The sequence below is a fragment of the Trachinotus anak genome, unplaced genomic scaffold (genome assembly GCF_046630095.1).
Source record: "Trachinotus anak isolate AG129_WGS33_773 ecotype Australia unplaced genomic scaffold, CSIRO_AGI_Tana_v1 ptg000016l, whole genome shotgun sequence".
Lineage (NCBI taxonomy): Eukaryota > Metazoa > Chordata > Actinopteri > Carangiformes > Carangidae > Trachinotus > Trachinotus anak.
Genome location: NW_027273867.1, coordinates 18073420 through 18090185, shown reverse-complemented (window position 1 = coordinate 18090185; position 16766 = coordinate 18073420). Strand labels below are relative to the sequence as shown.

At 43.6% G+C, this 16766-nt stretch overlaps 1 protein-coding gene across 7 annotated transcripts in view; it reads right to left on the bottom strand.

Annotated features, from left to right (window-relative positions):
• The window catches only part of rbms3 (RNA binding motif, single stranded interacting protein), a 265127-nt gene that overhangs the window by 10365 nt on the left and 237996 nt on the right, over nt 1-16766 (bottom strand). For all 7 annotated transcript variants that reach the window (XM_071501325.1, XM_071501326.1, XM_071501322.1 and 4 more), the window contains one exon: nt 6603-6713. In XM_071501325.1, coding sequence (XP_071357426.1) covers nt 6603-6713 — 111 coding nt within the window. The remainder of the gene's footprint in view (nt 1-6602; nt 6714-16766) is intronic.

Sequence of the window (16766 nt, the reverse complement as noted above, 5' to 3'; positions counted from 1 at the left end):
CATGCCTGCTCTGGCTTTTAACTGGATGCTAGCTCCCCCCATGAAGGCCATTTTACAGATGTGACACAGGTTTGGTTACATGACAGCCATGGGGCTTTCACATGCAATATGAATGAAGACACGGCACTTTCTGTGAGGCTTTTCTGAGACTTGCTGTGAATGCATGGTGTGTGTGTGTGTGTGTGTGTGGGGTGGTGAACATGTGTGCCAGTCTAAGCCTGATTTGCCAGTGTGTGCACTTCTTTTTAATTAGCACATGCCTGTGCATAAAAGATGACTTCACTATGTGTCTGTCCAACTGTTCATGTGGATGTATGTGTTCTCCTGTGTGCAGCTGTGTGTTGGGAACATACAGTCTGTGCATGTCTGTGTGTGTGTGTGTGTGTGTGTGTGTGTGTGTCTGAGTGTGAGAAAGACAAACAAAGACAAAGAGGCTTGGAACGATAATGCTGCAGTACAGCGCCAACGGATGTGATCCCAGATAAAAGCCACTGGGCTGCCTCTCCGCCTCTCCTCATCTTCCTGCTGCTTTTCCGGACCAAGGAAAAAGGGAAGTACAATCCCTTTCTTTCTGTCTTATTTTTTCCTTTGCCTCTCAGTCCCCCTGCCAGTGCTAAAAAGCGTGGCGGCAATATGCAGTAGGAGGCAGTAATGGAGGGGTTGTGCCGGGCTGCGGAGCCTTTCTTGGCTGTGGGCCCGGCGGTGCTGGTGAAGTGTCATTACCGGCAGCGTTGCTAATGGATCGGGTACGGCTCCACCGCTCACCGCTAATGAGAGCAGCTAAAGGCCATGGACATGGGTGATTAACTCCCCCACCGTCGCTACACATGGCCAGGAGGATGCCCTGGGATGGATGCTTGTGTGCGTTCCTATGTCAGTATGACTGTGTGGGTCTGTGCGTGTGAATTTAAGGTTATCACACCATCAGGGCTGTGACACTCAGGACGGGGCGAGGCAGCATATCCAGACTTCCTGACACATTACCACATTACCTCTCTGTGTCATCCCTTCTTCCCTCTCACCTTTCTGTCACTTCCCTCTCTCTCTCTCAGCCTGCTATCGTCTAAAAGGGCCTATCAGATTGTTGAAGTGACCTTCTCCCTGGTGAATCTAAACCATGCATACCAATTTTCTTCTTGACTTTTTGTCTTCGCCTCCCCTTTCCATTAACTTATTCAGCCAACTCACCTGTGAGGGCTGCATGAAAGCAAATGAAGGGAAGCAGGAGATAATTAGCAATATCAAAATCTCCCTGTCAAAGGAGAATGTCCATTTGAAATGTTATATTTCTCTGCAGGACTGCAAAAGGAATTTAAATTAGATTTAACAAGAAAATTTAATAAGATAAGATTTTTTCGTCTACCTTAACCATTAGTTAACCTATTTAATGTGGCAGGTCGAGCAGGGCACAATTCTGCACCCGCTGCTGTGGCAAGTCACAGGGATGTCAAGTCTGGCTACAGTGAATTGGGTTGCTATGGTGATAAAGATGATTTTTGTCCAATTTCAACTCTTTTAATACTTCCCTGACCATAGTCAGGGGAAAGGTTTGGGCAATATAAAGCATCCCTAATTGGCAATAAATTGTGTTTCACTCTTGCAGTCACACACACACAGCCACGCATGCACGCGCACACACACCTGCGCCTGAAGAAGATAGCGTGCGCGGATGTTTGATGAACGGGAGGACTGAATATTTCCTTAATGAGGCTGGTGTGAGTCGACTCCTTAGGTTTCCTCTCTACCATCAGTCTCCATGACACACACCTATAACTACATTATAAAGTTGGACCGCAATGCAGCGATACCAGGATGAAAATCCATAGAATAGACAGAGCCGCTCTGGTACCGCAGTGGTTTGGGCCTCTGCACTACAGTGAAGTATGAGATGCAGTTTGGTGGGTATGAGGGTGATGGGGCAGTTTACTTTCTGATCAGTTTTCCACATCGATGAGAATTTCTGGCCCTGGTGGAATGTAGCACAGCACGTTAGCATGCTTAAATGTCCAAATAAATCATCCCCCTCCCTGTCTGTCACTCAGTCTCCACATCTATCCCCTCTGTGTTGACATGCTGTTCTGTCATATCGTCTGCAGGGTGGAGGATAACAGTTGGTCAAGGCAAGAGCATCCAGCTATTCAGTGTGGGTTATTAATGGCAGAGCAGCGTGGGGATGGGCTCTGATGACTATTGATCTTAGCTGTGGGGACCCAACATGATGGGAACTATTGGAGCTGCACACCGGCGAGTGTGAATCACAGTGCTGTTCCACCTCACCATGAAAAAAAACCTCCATATCTTGGCCCCTAGGCTTTGTTAGCACTCTGCCTGAAGAGATTTACACTAGCAAAATCAGTGTCATCTGTTAAATTACTTCTTTAAACACATTCTTTTCAGCAGGCTTAGTGTGTATCATTTTACTATTTTAATATTTACTACCTCAGTATTAAATGTGCCCTGTAGAGCATTTTTTTTTGAGTGGGTCCACATTTTGTTGAATACACATGCACACAGGTTAAACTAGGTTTCAAATTATTCCACTGATATACAGGTGACAGTAATGCACCAAATTGCAATAGCAAAAGACAAAAACAAAAAAACAACAAAAAAAATCATCTTTGCATATATTATATCAGGAATTAAGTGCACTCAACATGTGGTGAGTAATACTGAATTTAAATGTAACTGTTGTTTGAACAGTCTGATCGATTTACAATTGAAAACTTCTAAGCAATGTTATTTTTAATGTGGTTATTTTTAAAGCAGTATTAATTGATTTTTGTAGCCACTTAAGGGCACAGGAACAAGCAGTAAACTCTTCTGGCTCCTCTGTTCTCTGTTCTATGGCTTCTCTGCTGCTGCTGGAAAAGCCATGACTGAAAATGGTGAGACAGAACCAAAATAGTAAAATCAAAACAATTAGCTGAAGGACACTAAAATGCTCTGAGTAGAGAGGAACTGCAGATTTGTCATTGTGAATGACACTTTCACATTACAAAAAGTTATTTGATTAATTGTTTATTTAAAAAAAAAGACTGGTACAGCTTTAACCCTTTAAAAACAAACGTCGACGACACATTTGCGCAGGCACACTTTGGATTACCGTAACTCTGTCACGGTTTGAGCAATCGGAAAATTCCAACGGTTTCTGAAAGCTAAGACCTTGCGTTTTAGGCATATAGGTGTCATTACGGTAATTTCACCAGGCGGACATTTCGAGGCTCCGGTGTTAAAGGATTAAGGAAAGCTAAAATACTACTACGGTCTATCTTAAGAAACCCAAATTAGGTACAAACTTAACTCTGTACCATGGGACATGAATGTATAAGCCTGAAATTTCATTACAGCTGTACTTCTTTATTATTTCAGGCACAAGGTCTGAGTTCACTCCAGAGTCTGCTGCATACGAACTGAAAAAATACAATCTGAATTCAGAATTAAGTTCTTATTTCGCAAGACAAACTTTAAATTAAGCACACGGATTTCAATATCAGAGGAATAAAACTTACTCAAGAGTGGTCACATATTGCACCAGAGTTCTTGGCTACAGGCCCTTAAACACATTTGAAATGTAAAATTAAAAAATGGCATAAAAGGTTGGTCCTCCCTGAACAATTACTTTCAAGGTCCTGCTAAGACCCAACTGCTCAGTGGTACTAGGACTCACCCAGGTGTCAACATGTGTTACTGCTTGAATGTAAAGCTACAAGCGAAGAGAGCACACACTCAGTCAACTTCCCTGAGTGAGTAAAGGTTAAATATAACCAGGCACAGTTATGGAAATGCAGAAAAACATGCTGTACTTGGGTTTCCCTGTAGAAAACCAAGGGAAACAGCCCAGATAATAGAGGAAAGCACTTCACACAAATCTGTCTTCCAGGGACACAGAAGCTGTCAATCATCACTGTCACCATGACAACAGAGACCTGGGTTCTACATGCCATGACAGGAATAGGATGGAGAACACAGAGGGAAGGTCACCTCTTGTCATGTCAAACACTATGTTGCTCACACACACACATACAGACACACACACAAACGCAGACACTGACATACAGTATGTGAAAACACACACACACACACACACACACACACACACACACACACAGAGATACTAAAATGACAAGCAGAGCATGGGCAAATCCACACATGCACAGCAACTAACAGGGAAGAGCGAACACAAGGCGTGACAGATAGACTCCTGTTAAGTGGTGCGAGCTGTAACATAGTAAATAAATCAGTAACAGAGCAATATGCACCAAACAGGGTAAAATAAATCAGTGAGGAGCATAGATGGCATGTTTATGTGTGCCATCCATAAACACGGAGCCTGAGGTTCTTTAGCATTCTGTACTCAAGTTATTCAAGACAGACAAACTGACTGAGCTGGGTGACTATACAAGTTGTTGAAAACACAACATTTTCTGGTGAAGCAGATGAATTCCAAAGCAGTGACCATCAGACGGCACCGATCCATACTTCCTCATTACGAGGTGAGGTTTTCCTTGCCGCTCCTTTGTAGCAGGCCAAACCCTTCGTGCCGATCCACGCTCTCAATAGCGCAAAATAACACTGCGTTCTCGGAAAGCTCTGGTCACCACACCAGTGTCGCAGCTTTGGGCGGACCGGGAACATTTGGTTCTTTTCTTGGAGAGAAGAAGAAAGCCACAGCCATACACAAACAGCCGCAGAGAGTCCTGGGACAGCCAAGGGTATTCTGAGGTGTGGCTTCTCCTTCAGTGGCCAGAGGCAGTCGTGATAAGTTGTTGACTTTGGAGATGCTGCTCATGGCAGGTGCTCTTCTGTGGCAAAGGTTACGTCACATGACCAGCGGGGGCAATCAAAACAACTTCACCACATGTGTGCACACTGGAGGAATGTGCTCTGAGAATATGTGGTGTCAAGTCCAGTTTACTACACGGATAGTTACAGATGCTGGTTCCTAACCCCTCTTTTAACAGGCTTTTTCAATCAGGAAGTATGAAAGGGCTTTCACATCTGGCTTAAGATTCAGCTTTACAGGAAACATGTCTCTATTCCCACAGATGATCAGGTATGGCGTGCCGTGTGTGCAGCTCAGCCATAGAAAAGTTATGCTACACAGCACATTGCCTGGGGAAAGCTAAGCAGGCAGAAGGAGGAGAGGCAGAGAGAGTAAACCAGAAGTGAAAAAAGGAGAGTGAGTGTCTTAACCCATTTTCTCCTATAATACAACCCATCAAACATCAGAAGCCATCATCATAGATTAGCCTGTCTCTAATCCTGGTTGTTAGCACAGCTGGGGTAGATTAGGGAGGGGGCATTCCTGACAGAGCCAACGTGGCGTCACAGTCGCTGACAGCTCACCTGGAAACACATGGGTAACTGTACAATACAGCACTGTTTCAATCATACACACTCACTCACACTCACACACACACACACACACACACACACACACACACACACACACAGATCAAAGGTAGTGCTGGAGCAAAGCTGCCTGCTTGCCTGCCCCCGGGCAGCAGGGTTAGGGCAGGAAGTCAGGCTTCAGAACTGTGTGACACCTCTAAGTCGACTTGATCCTGAAACAGGGGGGAGTTCCTGGTTTAGGGGCCGGTGACTGTAAGCGTGTGTACGTGCATGTGTGGAATAAGGAAAACTAATGGAGTGATAGATTTGATGTGTGATTTAGAGAGTGAGCGGGACAGAGAGTGTGAGAGAGAAACAGAAATTAGAGGGTGAAAGTGAGGAAGGTGGAGAACAGAGGGCCCTGTCCCACTGTTAAGCTTCACAGGAAATCTGTTTAATGTGGAAGATCAGGGAGGAAATATGCTCTCTCAGTATCTGGCAGTGAATGCATGCAGTGTAAAACAAATGATACGGCAGCTCCGCGGCAGAGCACATGTGGCGACAGCCTAAGAACGTTTGGCTTTAAAAGGAAATGTAAAATCTACCTTTTACTCAATGTGTACTTTGTTTCTGAACTAAATGAACAATGTTCCCCAAAGATAAAAGGCCTCACCTTGGTCCTCCTGACCCATACCTGCAGTGTAATACACACCTGCCGGTTTCTTTCTCAACTCTTTGAGTGGATCCATCCTTTCAAGTGTTTTGCCTAGCTGGACTGGTATAATGAAAACAGCAAAGCAGCTAGCTGCATTTATAGTAGACATGTCTGTGAATAGATTTGTAGTTTTTTGGCAGACCCTGAAAAAATCTCAAACCATGTCAGTGCTATTTACTGCATTTATATAATTTTATCATTTGGGCAAGTGACACATTATGGTAAAACTGTCAGTCTGCTTCCCACATTAATGGTAAATCGAACAAAAGATTTAGAAACGCTCTGGAAATTAGATCAAATTACATATTACCTCATATTTAATATAGGATAATATTCTATTTGCATGTTTACTGCCTTGATTGATTGATTAACTGTACTGTAGCTTTATTCTGAGAAAAACAACTGGATAACAAAACGATGAGATACTGTAAACAAGTGTAACCAAACCAACTCAGATGTTCTCTCATCTGGATTATGGCCACTAGACAAGCTTGTGTTTGGGTGTTTGTGTTATTTACAGTACGTGGTTCACTGTAGCACCGCAAGTGGTACTCACACTTCCTGTAGTGCCCAGGGACAGATGGTTCATCTGTTGGGTGAGAGGGCCCATCATGCTGGCAGGCTGCATGGACATAGTGTGGTCCATGGCTGGCGTGATCACTGCACCCTGGTGGAAGAAGACAAGGAGAAGGTGAGATGAATGGAGGAATAGGTTAAGCATATCTTTGTGTACATATTGTGATTCCCACTAGCTTCTGCAAAGTGGTTGCCAGTCCTCTTGCTGACCATGCAAAATATAAATAATAATAATGATAAAAAAGCAAAAGGCCATAGCAAACCGAAAATAAATATCAGAAAATAAGCAAACTGATTTCACAAGTGACAGGAGGTACATATAACACTGTATAGACAAGAGGATAAGGTGTAAGGGAGGGTGGAGACTTGGGGTGGTGGTGGTCAGGGTTAAAAGAGGTGAGGCAGGAAGCTGGGAGGTGAAGAAACGTGACCAAGAGAGAGAAAGTTAGCAGGGAGAGGAGGAAGGAGAAATATTGGGGAAGAGATGAATTAATGGAAAACAAAAGCAATTAAAAAAAGAGCAGAAGATAGAAAGGTGGGACTCAGGCAGGGGTGACACGAGGACAACAGAGCCAGAGAAGAAGAAGAAGGAAAGAGAGACAGTGTCAATAAACAGCAACCGAACACAGGGACATCAAAATGGTCAATATCTGCTGCTGATGTATCAACAATATGGGTTTGTGCGGTTTATTGATTGCTGAGAGAGGATGCTTTCTCTCCCTCCCCTCACTCACTCACTCACTCACTCACTCACTCACTCACACTCGAGCCTCTCCTCTTGGTATAAAGCGCGGCATGTTTTCCCTAACGGGCGGATGAGAACGCTAGAAGCTTCTTTTTCACGGTGCAGTGGAACATGAGGGAAAGTGATGAAACCATTGTTGCTCTTTCATCCCTTGTCATGATAGCTCCATTTCCCTAGCACTGAAGCCTCGGGAGGAACGCGTTAAAAACCAAGCCCTTTTCCTCTGCTCGGCTCGTCTCTCCTCTCACTTTGTGTGCGTCTATGTGTGTTTGTGGGTAAGCCTGCAACACACTGTGTGTAACAGCATTTGTGCGTGAGTGTGAAAGAGTCTGACAGTGTGTGTGTGTGCATGTATATGAGCGTGCAACTCCGATGGTGTGTGTTTGCGAGTGTGTGCACGCATGTGTGCGCCCCACTGGTGACTCTGTGTGGGCCTATTGGAGAACAAACTGTGCAGACACAGCCTGTCAGAATCGCTCTGCTTGTCTACTCCCTGCATTCACAACACAGTCAGCTAACCCTCTCTCTCCTCCCTCCTCCCCTCCCTTCCTGTCTCCCTCCCTCTCCCACTCGATATGCAAGCTTCATGTGATCCTTCCCTGAGTTACACCTCCACACAAAAACAAAGAAACTGGGTGGAATGCTAAGATCAATGGTGGAAGAAGTATTGCAGTTGCAGCAGCTCTTAGTATGTTGAAAACTAGCCTTGTTATAATGTCAGTGTTTGGATATTTCTGCATCATCAGAATCAGAATCAGTATGTTGACACACATGAGGAATTTTGAGATGTGCATCATGTATGGGAATAAATTGTGACATAACAGTATTTGTAAAATACAAGACCTGTAGATGTGAAGCAGGGTGTAATAAGTATCTGATGAAACAAGGAGCTACGGCAGAGCAAATGATACTAGTCAGCTGTTAATGAGGATGATGGCATGAGGAAAGAAACTGCTCCTGTGTCTGGGAGTTTTGGTGTATGGGGTTCTGTAGAGCCTGCCGGAGGGGAGGAGCTGAAAAAGGTTGTGTCCAGGACGTGAGGAATGATTTTTCCTGGTTCTTGAAGAGTACAAATCCTGTAGAGTGAGCACCAATGATTTATTCTTCTGGCTTTCCTGTTCACTGCAGTCTGTTCCTATCCTGTTTTGTGGCTGCTCCGAACCAGACCATGATGGATGTGCACAGGACAGATTTGAAGACTGCGGTGTAGAACTGGCTCAACAGCTCCTGTGGCAGACCATACTTCCTCACTTGCCACAGAAGCACATCCTCTGCTGGGCCTTTTTGACGATGGAGTTGATGTTGGTCTCCCGCTTCAGGTCTTGGGCAATGACAGTTTCAAGAAACTCGAAGGTCTCCACAGGGCTGTTGGGATATTGGGAGGGGGAGCAGTCCTGAGGGGTGTCTTCTAAAGCCCACTGTCACCTCCACAGTCTTGAGTGTGTTCAGCTCAGAGTACCAGGTGCACAGATGAAACCTATTTACACATTATTAAAAGTTCTTTATTGTTAATGGTGCAACCTGATTTAGTCAAATACTAGTTGGGAACTACTTAGTAATTGTAAAGCTGCAGCCTCCTGCATGGCATAGTAACTACTCACTATAGCTGTCAAATAAATGTAGTGAAGTAAAAACTGTTTCCCATCATGAAACGCAGTGAAGTAGAAGTGTAAACTAGCACAACATGGAAATAGCTAGTACTTAGTTCCTTTCCACTGCTGGCTGTGATAGATGAAAAAAGCAGAGGGGAAATGAGGAGAGAGAGAGAGAGAGAGAGAGAAAGACTGTGTGAGGACAGGAGAGATGATTAAGGGGAGAACTGATGGAGGTCATGAGGAAGACGGGAGCCAGGAGAGACGGAGGCAGAAGAGAGAATTAGAGAGAAGGCTGAGGGACACACACACAGGGGGAGAGCGAGACAAGACAAAGAAAGAGGAGGAAAAAAGAGAGAGGGTGAGGAAGAGGGAAGGACAGCGAAAGAGAGGAGGAGAGGGAAGCAGCAGGAGCTGTGGGCTACCTGTTACTGATTCAGCCTCTGACAATGCCTTTATAATGGGAAAGGGAGAGCAACGGAAAGGCTTAATTCACAGACGTGTCAGGGAGAGTTAAGCCGATTTGTGATTTCGATTTTCTGTGTTTGTGAGACTGAGTGTCTGTGAGAGAGGGGGTTTTATTGTGTGTGTGTGTGTGTGTGTATGTGAGTGTCTGTCTGGTTGTGTGTCTGTCTACTGTCAGACTAGAGTGGAAAGAAAATGAGAAAGAGACTGACACAAATAGACAATATATGTTTTTGATTTGTCCTCTCTTTCTCTCCTCTCAGACGTTATCTGTTCCAAGTGTATGAGATGATGTTTTTAGATCTCCTCAATGTATGCACATGTTTTGGTGTGCATGTGTGTGTGTGCCTGCGTGTGTAAGTGTGTGTGTCTGTGAAAACTCCGTCTTGCTTAAGATGGTATTGATCCTGCTCAGGAGACAGATGATATCAGCCCCCTGGTTGTTAAATACAGTGATATACACTCAACGACCTGAGACAATGTAAAGTGAATAAAAAATCTTGTAAAAATTTTACAACCAGCAGTGTTTTTTTAAAGACCGCTCATTACAAGTAAACAGTGATGCTCCGACTGATGGAGCGCTGATCGCTATCAGCTGATATTCACTACTTTCCATTTGCTGATCAGAAATAGTGAGTGTTTTTACCGCATGATCCATTAAGGCTGAAGGATCTCCACCACATGCAGGAGGCTGCAGGTGGTTCACATTCCTGTCTAGTTCTATATGGAGCCAGTGTTACATCTGCTTGTGTCCAGGCAGAAGAAGTGATGAGATCCTTTACTTATATAATTAATATCACAACGTAAAAATAGTCTATGAAAAGTAAATGTCCTATTATCACCAAGATGTACTCAAAGTATCAAAAGTAAAAGCACACATGCAGAAACATAGTCAGAAAAATGGTATTTATTATATTATTGGGTTGTTAACACTAACTCATTGATGTAATGTAATGAGCAGCATTCCACTGCTGTTTGGTTGAGGTGGAGCTAATTTTACTGTATGTACTACTCATTATGTCATGCTTTGTATAAACTAACAACATATCCCTCAGTGAAGGAGAAGTGTATCACAAAAATAATCTGAACCAAATGTACTTAGTTAGATGGGGAACTGTGATAGCATGATATGAGCTAAAGGAACTTTTTTATTAAGCAAGACAGGCTTCATCAAGTTAAAAAACAGTTTTGCTGTGGCTTGTGGGCGACTGTGGCTCCGGAGGAAGTGCGGGTCGTCCGCTGATCAGAAGGTCGGTGTTCGATCCCTGGCTCTTCCTGTAGTGTGAGACGCTGTGTGACTGTGTGTGTGAATGGGTGAATGTGGCTTACATTGTAAAGTGCTTTGAGTGGTCGATAAGACTAGAAAAGTGCTATATAAGCAGTCAATTTACTGTGAGGCTGCGGTCTTCAAATGTGAAAACTGAGGGATTGTTGTTTGGTTTACAACTATGTGTCTGAAAAAGATGCAAAACTGTCTTTTTGTAATATTTTCATCTGCTTTGTGAAGCATGCAGTTGAGGGAAAAATTTGAAAACAAGAAAAGACAAAACAACTGATTTTGGAGCATTTAACAGAGTATTACAACATGTACTGAAGCACTGCTCATGGTTAATAGCTAACTACCTGCATTTAGAGCAAAAAACAAAAACATGAAACTTAAAATCATATATAATTTATAAATTAGAAAAGTGTAATGGGTTTTACTGGATGCCTTCTGCATAACCTCCCTATAAAAGATCAGATCAGCTTCAGCTGATTCTGATGACCACTGATGAACACTTTGATGAGTATCAGCCCTAAAAAGCACGATCAGAGCATCCCTACAGCTCGCTATTTTGCTGATCGCTATCACTGCTGCAGGTTATAATATCCAACATTATTGCCTACCTGCACTGCTGCTTTAAACTGGTGTTGATATATCACTACCTTGAGGTGGTGGCAATGCCCTCGCTCTAAGTGAAAACAGCCCGAGGCCACAAAGACAAGCTCATGCACTCATCCTCCACTCTTAGGCCCTAAAGTTTCCCCACTTTCAAGTAGGCATCTGGTTATTGAAAGCAAGCATAGTGTATGATTATGAAAATCTATCACTAATCCTTTATAGCCTGGGAAGAAGAAAGAATGGGTCATGAAGTGAATGTGCCCTCTGACAGGTGAAATGGAGAGAACAGAAGGGGGCACATTAAAAACCTCAGGAACGTCAAACAATGACCGAGGCTGTATTCCCGAGTCTTCCACTCTAACAAAGCATCACTTGTGTTGTCCACATGAAAGCAGACACGCGCTTGACTCAACACATTCCTCCCTGTATTTGACAGTTGGTTTCCCCATGTGAGGCTCTGTGGTTTGGATACTGATGCCGGTGTGTGTATGTTTAGTGTGTTTTGTGTGACATGCGGGCTGCAGGATACTTGCAGGGGTGTTCCAGCTCCACGCCACAGGGTTAGAGTAATTCTGCTAAAGCCCAGGTACTGCATAGACATTTCTCCATCTCCAGTGACACACACACAGACTAAGCTTGTTCAGTCGGTCGTTATTGGTCTGGAAAGCCTTGTGTTTCCGAACATCTGCTGATGATTGACTGGTAACTATATACAGTACAGCATGCCAGGGACCCTTAATACTGCATGCCCACCTGAAGGGTATACACTGTAGGTAATGAAACCGTATCCATAGCAACCACAAAAAAGTTTCTAGTTAAGGAATGTTATAATATTATAGAGTGCATGTTTGTCTTTGTCTTTTCATCTATATTTATATTTTCCTCACGATCTCAGTGTGTATATACGAGCTCCTTTTTAACTGTTTGTGCTCTGTTGAGATTTACAGTTGCCACCCATACCTTTGCCTTCACTGACCGTGACTTTGACCACAGTTTCCAGATGCCCTCAGGCACCTTTCTATTCAGGTAAGCCCAGAATAGGGATCTGGGATCCTGTGTCTTCCACTCTAATCCACAGCATGAATCCCTCCTTGGGGCTAACAGACTACCAGGGCTGCCCCACTATTACCAACACAGTCTGACTATAAGACAAAGCGCGCCATAGCTAGGAAGGTGAAATACTGATTTTACTCCACTGAAGTAGCAGAGAAGTAGTTGTGCAGACTGATGACTAGCAGTGAATGAAACCTCACAAGTGGTCAGTGATGCAGATAGCGGCTTATCTTGGCCTTCGCCATCACACTGAAATTTGAAATCTCATTTTCTAAGGGTTTGGAAAAGCTTAATTGCAAATATGAGCCAGACCTACAGGGAAAAGAGAATCATTACAGTGGAAATGAAGCAGCTGAGGGGCCACAGCGATGCATGTTAGCAGATTAACATGTGAAGCCTGAAACCAATGAAGGATTTCTCACCTCTGGCAAAGATGTTTATCTTCTGTGTATCTATTTGTCCTCCACAATGAAATGAAAATGAGAGGGATAATGGATCAGCCTCCTTCTACTTATTGATTAATTTGTCTGTCCATCATGTGTAATATCTCAGAGGGCACAGATTGAATTACTCTGAAATGTTTTACCACAGCAATCTACATTTTCAAAATGACACCAGATGGCATGTGAAGTGTGATAGAAAACTACAGGTCAAAATATGGGGACACGATTGAGATTCTTCCTGGCAATTCTGCCTCTGTGCTGTATATGTCTCTTTGAGAATGAGAGATCCATACTGCTAATTTCACCTCTATTGGGGTTGGTTATAAGTATAAAATGCTTATAGTAATGAGGTCAAAAAGAAAAACCACTAACATTTGTGTGCATGCATATATGTGTGTATCAGAGAGGATAAGGGTGCTAGATGAAGCATGTAACAGTATTTGTCATGTCTTCATGGGAGGTCCATTCCTCTCCATGCTCGGACTGTGCTTGTTTATCAGCCATTCTCTGACTGCCTTCTGTAGACAAATGGATCATTTCACACACAAGGATATCTCCAGAATATTTGCTCCATTTACAAAAGCAAAAAAGATTAGAAATCCAATTAGAAAACACAGCGAGCTAATAAAGCCTGTCCACCAAAGCATGTCAGCTTTTGTCTCAAAATTTATTTTTGCGACTATTGCAGAATTTTTCAAGGTAATATCCAGAAGCTTATAGTGAAAATGCAGCCACTCCATCTCTCTGTCAGTCACCCTGTGGCACTGCAACAATATCTCTCTTATATGAACGAAACTTTAACCCTGAACAGAGGATTTTTTTGCTGGCACTGGCACAGCAAAAAAAAAAAAAAGAAAAAAAAAGAGAGCTATACTCTAAAAGGGCGGTAGAGAAGAGAGAGAAAGAGAATCAGGAGGAATGGAGTGAGGAAAAATGAGGGAGAAATGAGCGGTAGGTGTATGGAAAAAAGGAGAGGATGGGATGAAAAGATGGAGAGAGGAGAGAAAGAGCAGTGAGAGCAACTCAAGGACGACTGTAACCCTGTCTCAAATTCTGCCTCGCCAGTCAAATCCATGAGACCAACATAATGTTCCCCCTCTGAATCCGCGGAGCGTTTTTAATGTCAGGTGGGGAGATGGGTATCACACAGCGCACCGATTCACCCCCATCTGATGAGGGCAGATAGTTATGGTTCAATTCTAAGAGGCCCAGCAAGCCTCTATTCAAAGCCTGAGCCAGGGAGAACTGGCTGGAGTGCAACGGAGGGGGATTCAATAATTCACCTTCTGTATGTAAGGGCCACTGCACTCCAGCAAATACATACTTGAAGCACATATAGTTTAGAGTGAGGAAAGAGCGGAAAAAAAAGAGGATGGATAAGTCATGGGGAAAGACAGCAATGCTGCGCTTGGCTGCCATTGCAGCTACTCCAGCACTCTTTGGCAGCGTAAAGTGAATTTGAGAGTTTGGGTTTGTGATTGATGATCTGTATGTAAGTCCATTAAGACTGTGTTTCTGCACTCAAACAGTATGTGTGTTTATGCAGTCGAGCATCTGTGTGTTTGTCTTTTGGGGTCTTTAGTTCTTTCAGTTTTCTCTTCTACAAGGTCTGCTGACTTGTGTAGCACTGGCCGAAGAACAGAGCACAAAAGGCGAGCGGCCGCGCTGCTCTGACATCCCACGTCTAACTGCCAACAGAGCACAGCAGTAGGAGATCAGAGAGACAGTGTGTGTGAGAGGAAGAGAGAGAAAAGACAGATGATAAACAGAAAAAAAAGAAAGAAGAACAACGCCTGGAAGAACAGACTGCAACTTCATCTAGCTGTCCACTTAAAAAAACACTGTCACTTTCTATCAAGTTCCACACTGAGCGCATCTTGCCCATTAATTGGGGATAAACAAAATTTGAAAACTGTTCTGTTCCCTCTCTCTCTCTCTCTCTCTCTCTCTCGCTGCTAACAAAGTGCCGACTCCTCTGTTAGATGAAGTCCAGTTTCGTATGGATGGACTTGTCAAACTTAATCTAGTCAGATAACAACAAACACCTTTACCAAAGTGGTACAAGCTGTAACACTCCCTGTTCACTGTGCAATAAGCAAACTCTCAGTCAGATTGTTCTAAGCTTTAACAACATTTAACATCATCTATTATTTCCAGCAAATTACTGTTTAGCACTATTTTTAATGGAGCTTAAGTTGAAATAAAGAAAACATCAAAATAAAGAAACAAATCAATGTAGAATTAGGAGTAGCTAATTGAAGCACAATATATTCTAACTGAAACTGAAGCTCTGTCGACCCTTTATACCATTTTAGAAACAAGCTGAATTTGCCCTAGAGAGGGCTACAGCAATTAACGCTTTTAAGGTCAGTATATAATGTAATGTATGTAATGTCTTCGTGAGTTTGTGACATTGTTAGGAAGGACCAGAGGATTTGGCTAAACCGAACTTTAAAATCCAAGCCAACAGAAATAAGTTGAATTTGACTGAAAAAAACTGTTTTTACAAACATCTGAAATTTGTTGGAACAAATCACAGCTGAAATATTAAATACAGATAACTTCAAATAAGCATAAAAAGCACTAGCTTTCACTGGATTATCAAAAGCAATGTCAGTCTGTCATGTACCCTGATTGAGAATGTTATTATGTGTATACAATTGCATAAACAGCGCATGGAGCCTTTTATAACAGTTACAATAGCATAGTAACTATTTCCCAATTACACAATTTAATTTGTACTTTTAATATGCCAGAAATACACTTAATGTGACATGCTCCTCATCTCTATGCATGTCTTAATGCATGTCTTGCCATTATGTGGTGCATTGCAGTGGTTCTGCACAGCTGCCCCTGGTGCCTCAAGTGTAGCAGGGGGGCACCAAAGTTCAAATTTGTTGGACCTTTGTGGCCCATGGTAAGGAGTTTTTGGACACTTATCAATCATCATTATTTTGCGTCACCACTGACAAGAGCAGAGCATATGAAGCATTTTGACGGGACTATATAGGGAGTGATTTCGGATACATCCCTTGTCTATTCTAATCTATTCTATTCTGTTCTATTCTACACAGTCCGTCTGGCTAGCTGTGACCTCTTCCCCTTACATGCTCGGCCGCCTCCATATTGCACGGACACCAAAGCACCATTGCCCAATGCTCCACTGGCTTAACATGCGACACAGGGCGGGAGCTGCCAAATTGTAGCACAAGCAATTGGTTTTTAATGCTTTGAGTAGCCCCCCGAGCTCATGAAGCTAGCACGCTTGGCTAATTTGATGTGATTCACATAGCTGGTGGCAGGCTGTGTGAGTGTAAGGGGAGGTCTGCTGTGTATGTGGCTGGTAGCGGATGTGAGCATGGGTCATAAAGGGAGACAGATTGGTAGCTATGATCCACTGACGGCTGTGACAGCTGGGGTTAGCGTCTAGCAGCCGTTTGGTGACAGAAAACACAATGGGGACAGGGCCATGGGGACGGATATGGCCACATGACTATTGCTGGCATGAAGGCAGGATGAGATATACACCACAGTACAATGTGGGTACTGGCTAGTGGTTAATGCCAATGGCTCCAAGAGGCCTCTTGACATAAGGCTGGAAGATGGATGGCTGTCAGGCAGCCATACTGCTGGCTGGGAATACCCAGTATGGACCATACAAATGGCAATGCATAATATCAGAACACATAAACATGTATCAGGAAAACATTAGCAGTTACTCAAGCCTAGTCTCACAACAGGCAGATGCAGCAGCAGCAACAAATAGTTAGCTTGTTAGCGAGCTAGCTTTAATTCTAAGTGAAATAAGTGTCACCAGGAAAGTGCGGCCCTGACTGTGAAAGGTTGCAAACTATGATAGGGAAGAGGAGGCTGGGCGCATTAAGAGACTCGCAGGAGGGCAGGAGGTTGTGAGGCTGAAAGGCAAACTGAGTGGCTTGGAGGGCAGCTGCAGCTGGGTGTGGTG